At 26.3% G+C, this 18392-nt stretch overlaps 1 protein-coding gene across 9 annotated transcripts in view; it reads left to right on the forward strand.

Annotated features, from left to right (window-relative positions):
* The window catches only part of LOC136085999 (adhesion G-protein coupled receptor G2-like), a 216766-nt gene that overhangs the window by 42740 nt on the left and 155634 nt on the right, over positions 1 to 18392 (forward strand). For all 9 annotated transcript variants that reach the window (XM_065808135.1, XM_065808131.1, XM_065808133.1 and 6 more), the window contains one exon: positions 1135 to 1314. In XM_065808135.1, coding sequence (XP_065664207.1) covers positions 1135 to 1314 — 180 coding nt within the window. The remainder of the gene's footprint in view (positions 1 to 1134; positions 1315 to 18392) is intronic.

Consider the following 18392-nt stretch of genomic DNA (forward strand, 5'->3'; position numbering starts at 1 on the left):
AGGCGTCCTATTTGAAAATTATACCTTATAAAAATACTTTTGTTTTTAAAAACAAATTGCTAAAAGCACACTCTGCAAAACCTAAGGTACACCAAACCTCAAATTTGTTGTTGTACATTAAATTCTTATTTGAGAATGAATATATAAAAAAAAAAGTATTTTCTGGTAAGATTAAAAACATGTCACGCATAAACAAAAGTCGCAACTTTAATAAAATTACAAATAAAGGTTTTTTGCTGGCCTTACAGCAGAAAATGCAATTCAATAAAAATTCAAAAATTCTGCATTAATATTTCTAAGTAAAATGTTTTAAATGCATGATTTGCCTAAAAATACACTCCTTTTTTTTATTATTTATATTTATATTATTTTGGTTTTATATTATTTGCTACAATTTTGCAAACCTTTTTTATTGAATTAGGTAGTTTATGCTGATCTTCACATTAATTTATGAAATCAAATTTCAACAATGTCTTAATTTTTTATTTTTATCTCTATTTCTCCTAATGAATTATTCCATGCCAAGTGGACCAAGGTCCAACATAGAACTTTCTCAAATTTTGATGTAACATAGTAAGGTTTAGCAAGCCCATCATAGAAAAAAAATAATAAATTAACTTTCTATTATGTTTTATTAAAAAAAGATTTACCTTTGTAAGAAAATCTAAAAAATAGGATCCTGTAAAAACATTGTTTCTTCATTATGATATAAATCTAAACCTTTAAAAAAATCATAAAACCGTCAAAACTGTCATAAAACTTACCGTCGAAACCGTTTTTAATAATTAATATTAAAAACGGTGTTGACCCTAGGTTTAAGGTCATTTAAAGTTCAAAAACTATTTCTAACTTTTTGCAGGAGCGGTTGTTTTATATATTTTTTTTCAAAATTAAATTCTCTTAGTAAGTTTCAATTTATGTAAAATTTCCGGATTAGTTAGTTTGTATCTAAATGACACAATCGCTTTTAGTTTTTTCTTATTTAAAATTAATATTATAATTACAGTTAATATATTTAAATATATTTAATTACCTACTTACTTTTTACTATCTACCTACTATACTTAGTTATCTACTTACTGTTTACTATCTACTTACTATATTTAGTTAACTACGTTTCTGTTTACAATTTAGAATCTTTAAGTAATTGGAGCTCATGGAGTGCTTGTTCAGCAACTTGTCAAAATAATGGTGATGAGAATGGTAATGATGATGATCCAGTTAAAATAAGAAATCGTACCTGTTTACGGTTTGACGGTTGCTTAAATGCTGAACTTACAGAAATAATGGTTTGTGATCTAGAGGACTGCAAAGGTTTATGCCTTTTTTTTGTATAAAAATATTTAAACATGAAGGAAAAGTTGTTATTGTTCACGTTCACTTCCTTTTTTGATCTTAACTTTTTCACCTCGAGATAATTTATTTAATTGCATATATGATAAAACCAGTATTATTTCAAAAGTATTAAAAATTATATATATATATATATATATATATATATATATATATATATATATATATATATATATATATATATATATATATATATATATAAATATGTATATATATATATATCGATATGTATATTTATATATATATATATATATATATATATATATATATATTATATATATATATATATATTTATATTTATATATATATATATATATATATATATATATATATTTATATATATATATATATATATATATATATATATATATATATATATATATATATATATATATATATATATATATATGTATATATATATATATATATATTTATATATATATATATATATATATATATATTAAAGATTAAAAACGAAAGAAAAACATTAAATAAACAGAAGAACTAAACGCAAAGTTAAAAAAATATAAACGTTTGTGATAAATTTGAAAATAAGAAACTTTAGGCTTTTAAAAGATGCAAAAATAGCCTTTTTTAAATTTTATTAATTTATGTTGTATGGATTGTTTATACTATCGTGTATTTTTTTGAATTGTTTATTATGTCGTGTGTTATTTTGCACTTTTTATATTGTTGTGAATTTCAATGTTTTGTTATACAGTTGTGTAATTTTGTGCATTGTACTTATTGACGTTTACACTTGTGTATTGTTTATGTTGACGTGCTTTTTTTTTGTGGTATTTTAGCTGATTATTTTTATTATTGTTGCGTTTCATGTTTGTGTCTATTATTCAAGTTATTTCTTGTCTTATCATAATAATTCAAGTTATTTTTGTCTCATCATAATATTTAAAAACATCTTTTTTTTTATTTCTTTATTATTTTTTTTATCCCTCTGATTGTCAGACGTCGTGTTATCTCGTTCATTCGTTATCTCTCGTGTCAGATAATTTACACTTTCCCTTTTTTGTGTTATTTGTCTTGCTTTTTTAAATATCTTTTTTCTCTTCTATTTCTTTTGTTTAGTTTTATTTGGTCACTATATTACCTTTTTTTTTGCTTTAATTGTTTATTTTATTAAGGTGTCTCTCCGATGATTAGTTTTTAACTATACAAGTTACACAGAACCTAATTTTGTGAAATTATATATCATTTTGAAATTATTTCAACTTTATGGTTAAATAAATGGATATATATATATATATATATACATATATATATATATATATATATATATATATATATATATATATATATATATATATATATATATATATATATATATATATATTTATATATCACCTTTTCTATAATTCATTCTCTAATATTTTTTGCTTTATGAGCGAAATAAAATAATTCACGCACCTTCTCCGCATACGTAGAGCTTACTAAAACCTTTACCCCGTTTATTTATTTTGATTAAAAAATTTTGAACTTTATTTAAAAAATTAAAAAATTTGTTTCTTCACGGTAGTAGATGCACCGATTTACCCAATTGAATACGCTAAGCACTCAACATAAATAGTTTTAAACTGACAATTGCAAAATATTGCTCAAAAGTTAAGTCTATAGTAAAAACTTTTACCCTCTCATAAAAATATTTTTTTTGCTGAACAATTGAGGAGTAGTTAAACCAGTCATGATCTAGGCATGTCAAATAAAGTAACTTGATCGGTTTTTCTGCATAAAACACTTAGAGAAAAAAGTCATATATGTGAAGTACTTGATTATATCAAGTACTTCACATATATGAATTTTTTCTGTAAGACCGATAATATTGGATTTTGATAATTCAATGCAAAGTGATAGAAAACGAAAAAATAAGGTAACAACGTTACCTTATTTTTCAGTTAAAATTATTTAAAATACTAATTACAACAAGTTAAATTGCAATTTATTTAAATTTTAGTATATGGTATGTATATAGATGATTGTTTTTCTTTGCCAATAGAAAATGATTAACAATTTAAAGACTTTTAAATTGATTATAAAAGCATAAAGTCTACATAAAAATGGAATAAAATTATAATTGAGAACACTGAACGCTTTTGTGACTAGTATTTGATTGAAAGTCTGGGAATACTCTTTTTTTTTATTAAATCAGTTTTAGCAACAATGCTAAAGACGATAAATAAAACTGAGATATAAAATTAGGCATTTATTCCAAACATATTTCTTCCCCTTTAGTAAATGGTTAGGAGTAAGTTTTAGTAATGAAACTACATAATAATTACTTTTAATATAGTGTTTACGTTTCAATATACGTAACACCCATAAAACAACATAAGCATGCAAAACACACCTGAAATAACTCCCGAGGTTGCTTTTGTAGAGACAAAAAAAAGATGTTTAATTTAACACAAACTCAACAGTCACAAAACTGCGTACAAACATCAAAATGCAATGTTTAAGTTCAAATACTCATAAGACCCATAAATTGTAGAAGTATAAAAAATGCATTACCTGACACTGATACCAATGGTATTTTGTGGAGGCTAAAAAATATTAATAATGTTAAAATTAACAAACATGTTACAGTTAGGAAACTGCATACAAAAACTAAAAATGTGATCTTTAAATTTAAATACACATAACACACAAAAAATATATAAGTATGCAAAACACATTATTTGGTGATGACGTCAATGGTGCTTCGGTGGAGGAAATTATTTAGTTAACAAAACATAATATCTTTCAATATCCTAATTTTTCAATATCTCAAAATATCTTTCAATATCAAAACATAATATCTTTCAAAAAATAATATCTTTCAATAGTTTTAAATTGTATGTCTATATTAAACAAACACATCATCTCTAAAAGTCTGTTTATTTATACATAATATTTACTGGAATGGAAATATACTGGAAATCAATTTATTTATACATAATAACAAAACAAAGTATATTAAAATAAGTTTTGTTTACAAAAACAAATTAAATACATCTGCATCATCAACTAACAATTGGTGGAATAACTTACTACAAAAGTACTAGTTATCGATACAACTTAAATGCTTTGTAATATATGGGCTCTCTATTTCAACTTTAATATGCTAATAAAGCATTGATAGATATATCTAAAAAGAAAAAAATAATTATGATAAAATAAATCAGTTTATTTGCTGCTGATTTTATTTAAAAAAAAAAATTAACTACATCTGCATCATCAACAAAAATTAATAGATTAACTAACTACAAAAATAATTATGACTATTTCTAATAATGCTCCTTTTCTAGAGCATATTTAAAAGGAGTCAAAATTTAAAAAAAAAAAGACGTTTATTATAAAGTCAATTACACAAAATAAAAAAAACGTAAAAACTAGTTCAAGCAAATTTTGTTAATTGACTAAAAATTGCAAGTGTTCTTACCTAAAAAATGTAATTGTTCTTACCTTGATTGCAACCAACTAATTTCATTTTCAACAACGCAAATTTTCTTACCTTGATTGCAACCAACTAATTTCTTTTTCAACAATGCAATTGTTCTTACCTTGATTGCAAGCAACTAATTTCTTTTTCAACAATGTAATTGTTCTTACCTTGATTGCATCCAACTAATTTCTTTTTCAACAAAGCAATTGTTCTTACCTTGAGTGCAACCAACTAATTTCTTTTTCAACAATGCAATTGTTCTTACCTTGATTGCAAGCAACTAATTTCTTTTTCAACAATGTAATTGTTCTTACCTTGATTGCATCCAACTAATTTCTTTTTCAACAAAGCAATTGTTCTTACCTTGAGTGCAACCAACTAATTTCTTTTTCAACAATGCAATTGTTCTTACCTTGATTGCAACCAACTAATTTCTTTTTCAACAATCCACTTGTTCTTACCTTGATTGCAACCAACTAATTTCTTTTTCAACAATGTAATTGTTCTTACCTTGATTGCAACCAACTAATTTCTTTTTCAACAACGCAATTGTTCTTACCTTGATTGCAACCAACTAATTTCTTTTTCAACAATGCAATTGTTCTTACCTTGATTGCAACCAACTAATTTCTTTTTCAACAACTAGCTTATGACCAGCAATGTAAATTTTAAATATTCAAAATTTGTTCAGTTAAAACCATATTTAACAATAAACTGTATGATAATTGGTTACGTAAACTTATGATTAAATGGTTGAGTATCAAAGCAGAACTAAAGAAATAAACTAAACAAATAAATTTAAAATGTTTTTAATACATAATATTTCCATTGAAATCTAAAAACTAACTCTACCATCATGAGATAATAAAGGTAAAATTGTAAAAACAAGCACAAAAGAAAAAAAAAAAAATTAAAACGCTCATTTTTATAAAAAATAAAATCCTTTTAGTTAAAAATAATAATGTTTTCATGAACAGATAAGGACAGATCGATAAAAAACATACACAAAAATTGATTTTCAAGTTCTTTTACTAACTTATTATAAGTACTTATTAGATATCCCTAACTCATTGATTATTATTGAATAATTTAAAAATTATTAACTGCAATTTGAAGTGTTTATAAATTCTAAACGGAAAATAAAATATTAGTTTGACATAGAGAATCATAAACACCGTAACAGCACCAAACCATTTCAATATTTTGCATGTTCTGCTGACTAAATTAGAAACAGAATATACATCTTTTTAACAGAAATTGTTAATAAACGTAACTTAACATTAAAAAAAAAAAAATGAAACTGAAAAAAAATTGATAAAAAAGCAAATAAAAATTTTTTAAAAAGTAAATTTAAAAGTTTCTTTTGAAGTAAATTTAACTTTATAAAATCTTACCTGAATATCAATCGCTATCAGACAATAACACTGTACTAAATAATTAGATTCATTCAAAATATGATTAAATATCTAACATAAAATTATATAAAACCAAAAAAAAGCAAACAACAACTTACTTTTATTTAAAATAGAGTCATCGTTAGCTTCTATGAAAATAACGCCTCTCAAGATTCAATACATCACCTAAAAAACAGAATATGTTTCATTAAGTAAAATATTAAAAAATTAATTTTTAGTAACTTTAAAATCAGATTAAAAAATACACTTATAATTAAGAGTATATTCAATAACCATCTCATTTATGATAATGAAAATAGAAGATCCTATAATATTTCAAGAAGTACAAAAAACTTTTGGCAAGCACATCTACAATGCCTTGTGCATTATGAGTTGATAGCGTTTATATTGACTAATCCAATATAATTTGGAGCATAATTTTACTTTGATAATTACCTAAATTCTGTCAATGTTGCGCATTTGGTTTAGAATATTTAACGGGGATGTGGTAAAATAGCTAAAAAACTTTCAATTTCTTTTTTATCCTATTATTAGGCAATTTCAACTTTTATTATTTTTAAAAATAATTAAAGTTTTAAATATAAAAGCAAAAATTTTAATCGAGTTCTTAATAAAAACATCTTATTCAAACCCTCTTTCTAAGTTCAAAAAAAGTTTAGGTCGGCGCGTGGCAAGTTCAATTCATCGCCTTGTTTTTTTATTTTTAATCTTTTAATTTTTTTAATATTTAAAATGTGAAGCAAAACAAGTTCATTGCTCTTTTTTCAAAAGAATTTTATTTGAATTTAAAAAAAATCAAAAATATCAAATTAAAAAGAGGTTTTACCAATAGGACTCAAACCGTGACCTCATTTTCAGATTGTCGGCGGGCTATTCGCTCTGCCTCACAGACACATACTCTAAGTAAATTTTAAAATTATTTAACAAAAAAAAAACTTTATAAAACGAAAAAAATACTATAGGTCAAAATTAAGGAGAGGTTGTCGCAAAGCAAACAAAACTATAAAAGTTGATGTTACATAATAAGATATTTAAATTTACATAATAAAATAAACATTACAGAATAAAAAAATACACTAACATACATTTTCGTTCAAAGAAATTTGCATACTCTATCGTTCACGTTTTCTTATTAAAAAAAGTCCGGCGAAAATTTCTCCCATTACATCGCTTGCAATGGCTCCCAAGGGTACCGTATCAAACTCGCTCGAAGTGACACTATTAAGTTCAGTATTATTATAAACTTTATAATAATACTTTATAATAATATATATACTTTAAAAGTATATGTATATATATATATAACATTATAATAATATATAAACTTTAAAAGTATATATATATATATACATATATATATATATATATATATATATATATATATATATATATATATATATATATATATATATATATATATATATATATATATATATATAAATGTATATATATATATATTTATATATATATATATATATTTATATATATATATATATATATAAATATATTTATATATATATATATATATAAATATATTTATATATATATATTTATATATATATATATATATATATATATATATATATATATATATATATATATATATATATATATATATATATATATATATATTAATATATATATATATATATATATATATATATATATATATATATATATATATATATATATATATATATATATACAGTATTGGACAAAACATTTGCAACCAATATCGATCAATGCTAAAAAGTGTTCCTAATTTTACATGTCTTAAAAACGAAACGAGCTATACTACCACAGCAAACAGTTCAGGAGTCTGGAGTCATAGCATGCCATGACATGAGCAGTCAGCTGACACGTGACAGCACACAGGAAGAATTTCGTTGACAAGTGCCATTTTGAAGCGAACAAAACAAGTGCAACTTTTTTGGTTTGTTTCATTTTTTTAAGTCTGGTCCGTGTCAACGTCACGGAAGTTTTTTAATAATTAAAGGAAGTATCCAGAAGTTTCCAGAAGCATGCAGAAGCTTCCAGAAGTTTACAGAAGAAGTATCTGGAAGCATCCAGTAGCATCCAGAAGTATCCAGAAACATTCAGAAGCATCCAGACGCATACAGAAGCTTCCAGAAGCATTGAAAAGAAGCATCTAGAATCTTCCAGAACAGGTTCACACAGGTTCATTTTACTATATAAGAGACATGAATATCGACATGTGATTCAGTCAGTATATGGAAGTCAATCAGTCAGTATTATCAAGACAGTTTATCGAAGTGAGTTTTATCAAAGTGTTTTTTTGAAGAACATCAATACAAGAAGCGAATTACAACAAGTGTTTCATTACATCAATAGAGTCCACATCCAACCAAGACGTTGTGTTCCACAGAGCATTATTGTTTCATCACAAGGTAAATGTAACACGGTTAGCCTTGAGAAGCGTGATTATTTAGTTGTATTATTTTTATGACATCAAGTGCAAAAACGGCTCCCGACAGTCTTGGATTGGAACTAAGAAAGAAAATTATTGGCGATTACGTAAGTGGAATGTCACAAAAAAGTATTTGCGATAAATTTCGCGTGAAAAAAAGGACCGTATCAAGACTATGTTCCCAATATCTTTCTTCGTGGAAGTTGGCAGCAAATAACAAAGGTGGAAGACCGCGTTCCACCACTTCTAGAGAGGATTTTATGATTGTCAGATCCGTCAAGAAGGATCCCTGGGTTATCATCAGTCGAGATACAAAAGCAATTAGAGCTGCCTGTATCGGACCGAACAATCAGAGGACGTGCTGTTGAAGCCGAATGGTTTTCTCGACACCCTGCAAAGACACCGCTGATTTCACTAAAAAACCAGAAGAAAAGACTCTTGTTTGCTACATCTCATATTGACTGGAATGTGCAGAAATGGTGAACTATCCTGTTCAGTGATGAATCGAAATTCAACATCATTAGGAGCGATGGCATTTGCCGTGTACGTTGACCGGCTGGAAAACGCCTCGATTTACGTTACTGCGATAAGAGTATTGAGAACCTGTGGGAGATCGTCAACCGCAGAATTAATCGTTAAGGTGTTCGTAATAAGGATCAACTGTTTGAACAAATCCAAAAGGTCTGGGCAGCGATTCCACAAAGTCTCATTTTTCACCTGATCGAATATATGCCTTGAAGATGCAAGGCTGTGATCGACTACAAAGGATTCGCCACGAAATATTGATACTGAAATACAGCTTGGTCAACATTTTGTCGAGTTGCACTTGTTTTGTCCAGAAGGATATCAACTTTTTTAAATACTTTTGATTAACTTAATAATTTTCGTGTCGCTTATCTAACTTTTTCTTCTACTTGAAGTTTCACCATTGTTGGATCATCAGGAAGAATTACTAAATCTCAAAAAAATTCAATTTATGGCGAAAAATATTTTACAAGAAGTTATAAATCATTATGAAAAAATTTTAATTGCTATATTTTTTTGGTAAATTGGAAGTTACAGAAAGTAATTATTAATTAAATTTTTTTCGAATGGGGATAGTTTAATTTGGTCATTTGTTTTTATAATTTTTTAAGAGGTGTTTATTTTCGTGCCTACATTTAGAACGTAATTCAGATTTTTATTTAATAACTTTTCCTGATTTAAATGAGTAATTATTTCAAATTTTTCTTGCAAACATAGCATACATATTTTGGAAATGTTATTTTTGGCAGAGACAGATTTTAGAATAGACCATTGTAAATTAAAGTTTTTATTTTTTTTATTTAAATCCCATATATATTTTGACAGCATAGTCTCTTTTGAATATTTTTTGTGTTTAAACGATTGTTTGTGGTTAGCATAACGTTTTTTCCATTTCCCTCGTTTAAGCCAATATATTGTTTATCAGGGTTATTTTGTGAGGAAACAATGCACTTGTAAATTACATTTTTCGAAAGGCATTTTTTATTTATGTTTTTTTCTTTTAAACGGCCATTTTTATTAATTAACGCATAGTTTTGTCCTTTTATAATTCTTTCTAATTTTTTTGTACAACTATAACTTACTTAAATGGTATTTCTGTTAAAAATTTTATGTAATTTATTAGAGAGAGGAAAATGTTTGTCTCCTAATTTTAGAAAAATTTTACCTATATTTGTTGAAACATTTGTGCTCTACGGGGGGTTGAACCAAATTATGTTTCTATTCCTATTACGCTTTTTTGCAATTTTCTTTTCAAATTTTAGCTCGAAAATTTGAAAGCCACTTTTTTTAAGGGCATCTTCATAAACGCGTTTAGAGAAGTTAAAAATATTTTCATTAAAAGAGTTTTGGTTCAGCCTATTGTTAATTGAAATTGAAACTTATTTTAGAACTTAAGGGGGATGGTTCGAATTCACATTATTATACAATAATTCGTCATTAGGCTTTTTGTAGGGCTTATAGGAACTTTTTGAGAGGTTAAATGTGACATCAAGAAATTTCACTATTTTTAAATTTATGTTTATTTCAACCTGGAAGCCAATGTTTTTTAAAAACTTTAATAATATCTTTTCTAATTTTGACGAGTTGTGGCCCTGATTTTTTATGCATTATTATTAAACCGTCCTTACGATAAAGACCTAATTGATTAATTTGGACTATTTTAGGTAGGGTATTTAAAATGTATAAACCTACAAATTCGCAAATTTCTGCTCTGTCGTAATTTCCCATTGTTACATCTAAGCATTTGTGCGTGGTTTTTTTCTTCCATGTTTCCTTATTAAAATAGAGTAAATTTTTTCTGCAAAGCTTAATTATACGGATAGTGTCCTCAGTAATTACTAAATAGGATTTTCCATATTCTATTGTTTTATCTAAAGTTTCTGCTGTAATCAAGGGGTAAAAATCAATAATATCAAATTGTATAAATGTCCATTCATTTTTATTGTTAATTTTAGAAAACCAATCTATAACATCAGTGGTATTTTTCCACTGATGTAAACCTAATTATTCCGAATAGAGTTGTAAACTTTGTCTGGTTTTATTTTACTAACGTAATATATAACATATATACATATATATATATATATATATATATATATATATATATATATATATATATATATATACATATATATATATATATATATATATATATATATATATATATATGTATATATGTATACATATATATATAAATATGTATATATATATATATATATGTGCATATATATATATATATGTACACACATATATATATGCACATATATATATATATATATATATATATATATATATATATATACATATATATACATATATATATGTATATATATATATATATATATATACATATATATACATACATATAAATATATATATACATATATATATATAAATATATATATATATATATATATATATATATATTTATATACATATATATATGTATATATTTTATTTCCTTTTTTTATTTTATAAATCTTTATATAAAGTTGATTAGCGTTACAAGCAATGAATTGTACAATTTTTTCTGTTCTTTTATATTAATAGTTTGTTAAGAATATAGGGGAGAAGCATATTATTTATGCATTAAAAGGGCTGTAGAGCTTCCAATATTGCTTTGGAGGTAGAGGTCACTGACGCCATCACGAAGGATACGGAGGTATTTTTGACTAAAAGTTTTTTGGTAAGTAGTAGTTTTTGTGGTGTTAAGAGCATACGGGAATCTATTAGGGTTTCTTCTGTTGGTTTGAGTTAAATTAGTAGTTATAGGATGGCATGGGTCTGCAAGAATCTTTTTGAATGTATTAATACAGATCCTGTTAAGTAACTCTTCAATGTCAAAAATAATATTGAAGCTGCTTGAATTGGTTACATCATTTCCAATAATTTGCAGGGCATTTTTATAAAAATGTTGGATCTCTCTTTTTGTAGCAGCACTGCACGAAGTGAGTATAGGAGCATTATATATCAAGTGGCTAATAGCGTAAGATCGGTAGACCTGTAAAAGGTTTTTCTGAGTGTGTCCAATTTGCTTGAGACTTTTGAGCAGATATCGTAATGATTTTATATTGCTCTGAACTTTTGTCCATTGTTCATCCGAAACAATATTCTCATTGAGCATGATTCCAAGGTATTTGTGGCTGCTGACCGTTTCAAGTTTAGTATTGAGTACAATGGATGGTAAAGCTCAAAATTTGGAACATCTAGGAATAATTCTTATGATTTTTCATTTTGGGCCTCAGTCCGTTTATCTTAGACCAAAGAGCGACGTCATTAACAATGGATTGAGGCAGGTTGGTAGGAACTTTATCATTAATTATATAGGTCAGTATGTCATCAGCATATTTTTCGAGGATGATTTCAGGTGGAAGATAGACGTTAATGTCGGAAATAAATAGAATGAGTAGAATTGGACCTAGAACACTACCTTGAAATACACCTGCTTCGATACATTTCCAGTCAGTGGTGTGATCATTTGTTTTAATTCTTTGTTGACGGTTAGATAAATAAGCTGCGATCCAAGAGGTGAGCCGGCTAGGTAGAATGTTCACAAATTTAACAGTAACTTGTCATGACTGACAAGATCAAAAGCTTTTTCGAAATCAAAGAATATTGCATAAAATGATTTGTTGTTATCTTTCGCATGACTCCAGTCCTCTATAATTTGAATAATAGCGTCCATCGTACTTCAGCCTGTAAGGAAACCGACCTGTTTGTTTAAGACCCATAAGTGCTTGGTGTGATGGACAATAAATATGGTAATAATACTTTCAAAAACTTTACATAATGCGGATGTAATGGCAAATGGTCGATAGTCATTAGACGATTGTGGTTTAGAAATATTTGGAATCGGTGTTATGTTTGCTAATTTCCATTGGTCAGGTAGATAACTGTTTTCTATGAGGCGGTTGAATAGGATGCAGAGTGACGAGGCGATTTCAAAGCGAGCAGATTTGAGTAAAAACGGAGAGAGATCATCTGGTCTTGAGGAAACTCGTTTGAGTTTGCTGAGTTGGTTGAAAATGTTATTAAGGGTAAAAATGGGGGTAGTAGGCGGGTTTGCCACTCGGTTAATGAAACATGAGAGGCTGGATTGTTTCTTGCCAGTCAAAACACTTTGAAAATAATCATTTAATTGGTTTGCTAGTGTCTTAGAGAAAGGGGATGTGATTTGACCTTTATCAACAAGACTGATTTCACGCCAAAAATCTGTTTTTCTAGTAGTGAAACGCCTTTTATAGATTCTCTTTCTTTTGGTAATTAGTTTACTATTTCGATTTTTAAGTGCTTTCCACTCTTTGAAGTACCCGGAGAAAAAGAGTTATTGAGGCTTTTTTATAAGGCCTTGAATAAGTGGTGTCATCCAAGGCTTAGGGTTAACGAGCGTTGTTGATTTTAGAGGTTGACAGATGTCTTGGGCAGAGAGTATAGAATGATAAAAGTTGTTGCAAGCAACTTGTATTTCATACAGTGAATCAACAATTATTTCAATATTGGTACATCGTATCAGTGCAACAGTGTAAGCAATTCTACCTGACCGGTAAGCAACATTGTGGGAAACCGGGAGAGTAGATTTATAGAGATTTAGAGGAGGTTGACTAACTACAACAAGGTGATCTGAATTACGATAACTAGAAAGGGTGTTAAACACATAGCAATTTGGGGCGTTACTCAAGATGACATCGAGAATAGATGTTGTTCTGGTGGGGTGTGTATTGAGATAAATGAGTTAATGAGAACAACAAATAAACTCAGTAGGGTAGCTATTAAGATCCCCTACAAGAAAAATTAGTGCTTTATTGCCGATTGTGCAACGAGTTATGGCTGGTTCAATAAGTTGTGCAAGTTGATAAGATCCATTGCGCCGCTCACTTTTAGACCAAACCGGGATATAGACACATATAACTAGGCAATATATATATATATATATATATATATATATATATATATATATATATATATATATATATATATATATATATATATATATTCACATATATAAATATATTAACATATATAAATATATTTACATATATAAATATATATACATATATAAATATATATACATATATAAATATATATATATATATATATATATATATATATATATATATATATATATATATATATATATATATATATATATATATATATATATATATATATATATATATATATATATATATATATATATATATAAACGACTTTCGAACAGAATTAAAGTTAGATGTTAAAAAAATTAAATCAAACCCTAATATTTTGGTATTTGCTGATAAAAACAAATAATATTTACAAACTCACAACAGAAAACTATGAAAAAATTTTACGCCACAATATTACTAGTTCTTATGAAAAACCCCCTAAAAATTTGGAAAAGGCAATTAATTCAGAAGCGCAAAGTATTGCTAAAAACTAAACCTTGATAATAGAATCGAATCAACTGCCCCTGCCTAAGCCTTCCTAACACTAAAAGACCATAAACCAAATTTTCAAAACCAACTTCCTTGTAGGTTATTGGTTTCCTCAAAAAGTGAGATTAGACATGTAAGCAAAATTAAATTGGACAAAATTAATATTATTCTTAGAAATAAATTAAATTTGCAACAGTGGAAAAATGCCACTGATGTTATAAATTGGTTCTCCATAATCGAAAATAAAACTGACTGTACATTTATTCAATTTGACATTAATGATTTTTACCCTTCAATAACCGCAGATATTTTAGATAAGACTATTGAATTTGCAAAAAGCCACACAGTTATTTCTGATGACACTATCCGTATAATAAAACATTGTAGAAAACCTTACTTTATTTTAATAAGGCAACTTGGAAAAAGAGAAACATATATGTCTGCTTTGATGTAACAATGGGCAGTTATGACGGAGCAGAAATTTGTGAATTTGTCGGACTATATATTTTAGATTTGTTAAGTAAAATAATCAATATAAAAGATTTAGGCCTTTATCGCGACGATAGTTTAATAGTAATGCGTAGAAAATCTGGTCCACAGCTCGACAAAATTAGAAAAGATTTTATAAAATTTTTTAAAAACATTGGCTTTCAAATCGAAATAAACATAAATTTAAAAATTGTGAATTTTCTTGTCACATTTAACCTCTCTGAAAATTCATATAAGCCTTTCAAAAAACCAAACGATGAACTATTATATATTAACATTAACTCTAAGCATCCACCCCAAGTTCTAAAACATATCCCGATTTCAATTAATAACAGACTAAACCAAAACACCTCAAATGAAAATGTATTCAATTCCTCTAAACGAATATTTGAAGATGCCCTAAAAAAAAGTAGTTTTAAAAATTTTGAACTAAAATTTGACCCTGAAAAAAAGAATACAAAAAAACGAAATAGAACTAGAAATGTAATTTGGTTCAGCCCCCCATATAGCCAAAATGTTTCTACTATCATAGGAAAAGTGTTTTTAAAATTGGTCGATAAACATTTCCCGCGATCTAATAAATTACATAAAATTTTTAATCGAAATACAATTAAAGTTAGCTACAGTTGCACAAAAAATATGGAAAGAATTATAAAAGGTTGCAATAAGGCTATGTTAAACAAAAAAGAAATCCTAAATGAAAAAACTGCAAGAAATTGTAATTGTATACAAAAAATCAATTGTCTAATGAGTGTAAGTTGTTTATCAAAAAATGTGGTATATAAATGTGTTGTTTCATCTAAGAATGTACCTGATAAAAAATATATTGGCATAACAGAAGGTGAATGGAAATAACGTTTTGACAATCTTATGATTGCCATCTTGCAATCTTTCAAGAATAAAGAGTTCAAAAGACACGATGCTGTCAAAATATATATGGAAATTAAAAGAAAAAAACATTGATGATTTTATAATGACTTGGTCTATCCTTAAAACAGCGCCTGCATATAACAATATTTCTAAAAAATGCATACTATGCCTACAAGAAAAATTTGAAATAATTACACATGCAAATCAAGAATGCTTATTAAACAAAAGATCGGAATTACTTTCTAAATGTAGGCACGAAAATAAGTTTCTCCTAAAAAACTATAAAAATAAATGAGTTCAAATAATATTTACATTAACTACCCTTTTTAAAAAAACATTTTCAAAAAGTAGCATAAGTAATCATTTCTAAAGAATTCTTTTTATAATAGTGTCAGCAAATTCCACAAATGAGTGAAAAAATTACAGTATTAATTTTACAAATAAGACATTTGCAACTTCCTGTAATTTAATTTTTGGTATAAATTGAAGTTTTATTAATTTGATCATTCATTTCTGATGAATCTTTGTTTATGAAACACAGTGTTAAATGGAAAAAATTTTTTGTTCAGTGATTTTCTATATATATTTATATATACAGTGAACGAAATTTTCTTAGCCGCACACAATTTTTATCAGATTTTTCATTATAGAGACTTACTTAAACGTTTTATTAAGAAATTTCTGTAAGTGATATATTTATGCCATTGTTTGTTAATTGATAATTAAAAGAAAATTGATGTCATTGTTTTTATAATTTCTTTATATAAAAAAATTTAGTTATTTGATTTATTTGAGTGCGAAATTTGTATAGACGCAGTTCTGTTTTATTAAATTTGAGATATAATTTTTAGTTTTGGTTATGAAAAAATCAATTTAAATTGTAAGTAATTTCATAATTGACTTATAAAAATATTTTTCATAAATTTAAAACTCAATGTTTCATATTTTTAGTGAAATGGCACATGGAAAATTTTTAAATGACCATGAAAAAGGTTTAATTAAAGCATATAAGGATTCCGGGTTATCTAATAGAGAAATTGGACGAAAAATTGGACGATCTGATAAGGTGATTAGAAAATTTTTGAAACTTGGGTCAGTATATGGCGTCAATCAAAAAATACGTAAAAATTACAAGATAACGAAAAGGAACGTGGAACAAATTCGACATTTAGCGACAAAACAAAAGTTAACTGCGAGTCAAATTATATCAGAATTAAGTTTGACAATCACTCCTAGACGTGTTCAACAAATATTGTCAAGATCTGATAATATAAAATGGCAAAAACCACTAAAAAAACCATGTTTAAAGCAAATACACAAAGAAGCACAACTTGAATTCGCCAGAAAATATATGGATTTGGAGAAAAGTGGAAATATGTTGTTTTTTCTGACGAAAAAAAGTTTAATCTTGATGGACCAGATGGTTTTAGCTATTACTGGCATGATTTGCGAAAAAACAATGCACCTCGTTTGTCACGAAATTTTGGTGGTGGATCATTAATGACATGGGCAGCATTTTGTATCAATGGAAAGACATCGATATGTTTTATATCAAGAAAAATGAAATCCATTATTTATACAGATTTATTAGAAGATGTCTTAATCGATTTTTTGGAAAAGTAACTTGGAAGATCAAGTCATTTTCCAACAAGACAATGCACCCATTCATAAATCAAGAGAAACTATGGCATGGTTTGAATCCAAAAACATCAAAGTGATGAGATAGCCTGCATATAGTCCAGATCTCAATCCAATTGGGAACCTTTGGGGAATCTTATCTCGAAAGGTTTATGAAAATGTACGACAATTTAGCAGCATTCAAGAGCTTCGAGGTGAAGTCAATAGGTGTTGGCAAGAAATTCAACCAATGACACTCCAATCGCTCATTAATTCAATGCCAAATAGAATTTTTTTGAAGTGATTAAGAACCATGGAGGACCCACCAAATATTAAAATTGAAAAAAAATATTTTTTTCCTTTTCATTAAGTAGTTTTTAAAAGTGCGTCTAACGAAAATTCGCATATGAAAAGTGCATTCCTTATTATTTTTTTTTTCTATTTTTAATGTGATATATTTTTATTATAAATACTTTACTAATAAAATACTTAATAACTAAGCTATACAATAAAAATCATATTTTCTTTTTTACCTAATAAATTTTCCTTAAAAATTAAAATTTCGAATAAAAATTGTGTGCAGCTAAGTAAATTTCGATCACTGTATATATATATATATATATATATATATATATATATATATATATATATATATATATATATATATATATATATATATATATATATATATATATATATATATATATATATATATATATATATATATATATATATATATATATATTAACGAAACAGATTGTGAGTCATTATGCATTGAAATAAAGTAACCAAAATAAAGCAACCAAAAATATTATCATTAATTTTATTTATAGAAAACCAGCTGG

This window comes from Hydra vulgaris, chromosome 10, assembly GCF_038396675.1.
Source record: "Hydra vulgaris chromosome 10, alternate assembly HydraT2T_AEP".
NCBI classification, from domain to species: Eukaryota; Metazoa; Cnidaria; class Hydrozoa; order Anthoathecata; family Hydridae; genus Hydra; species Hydra vulgaris.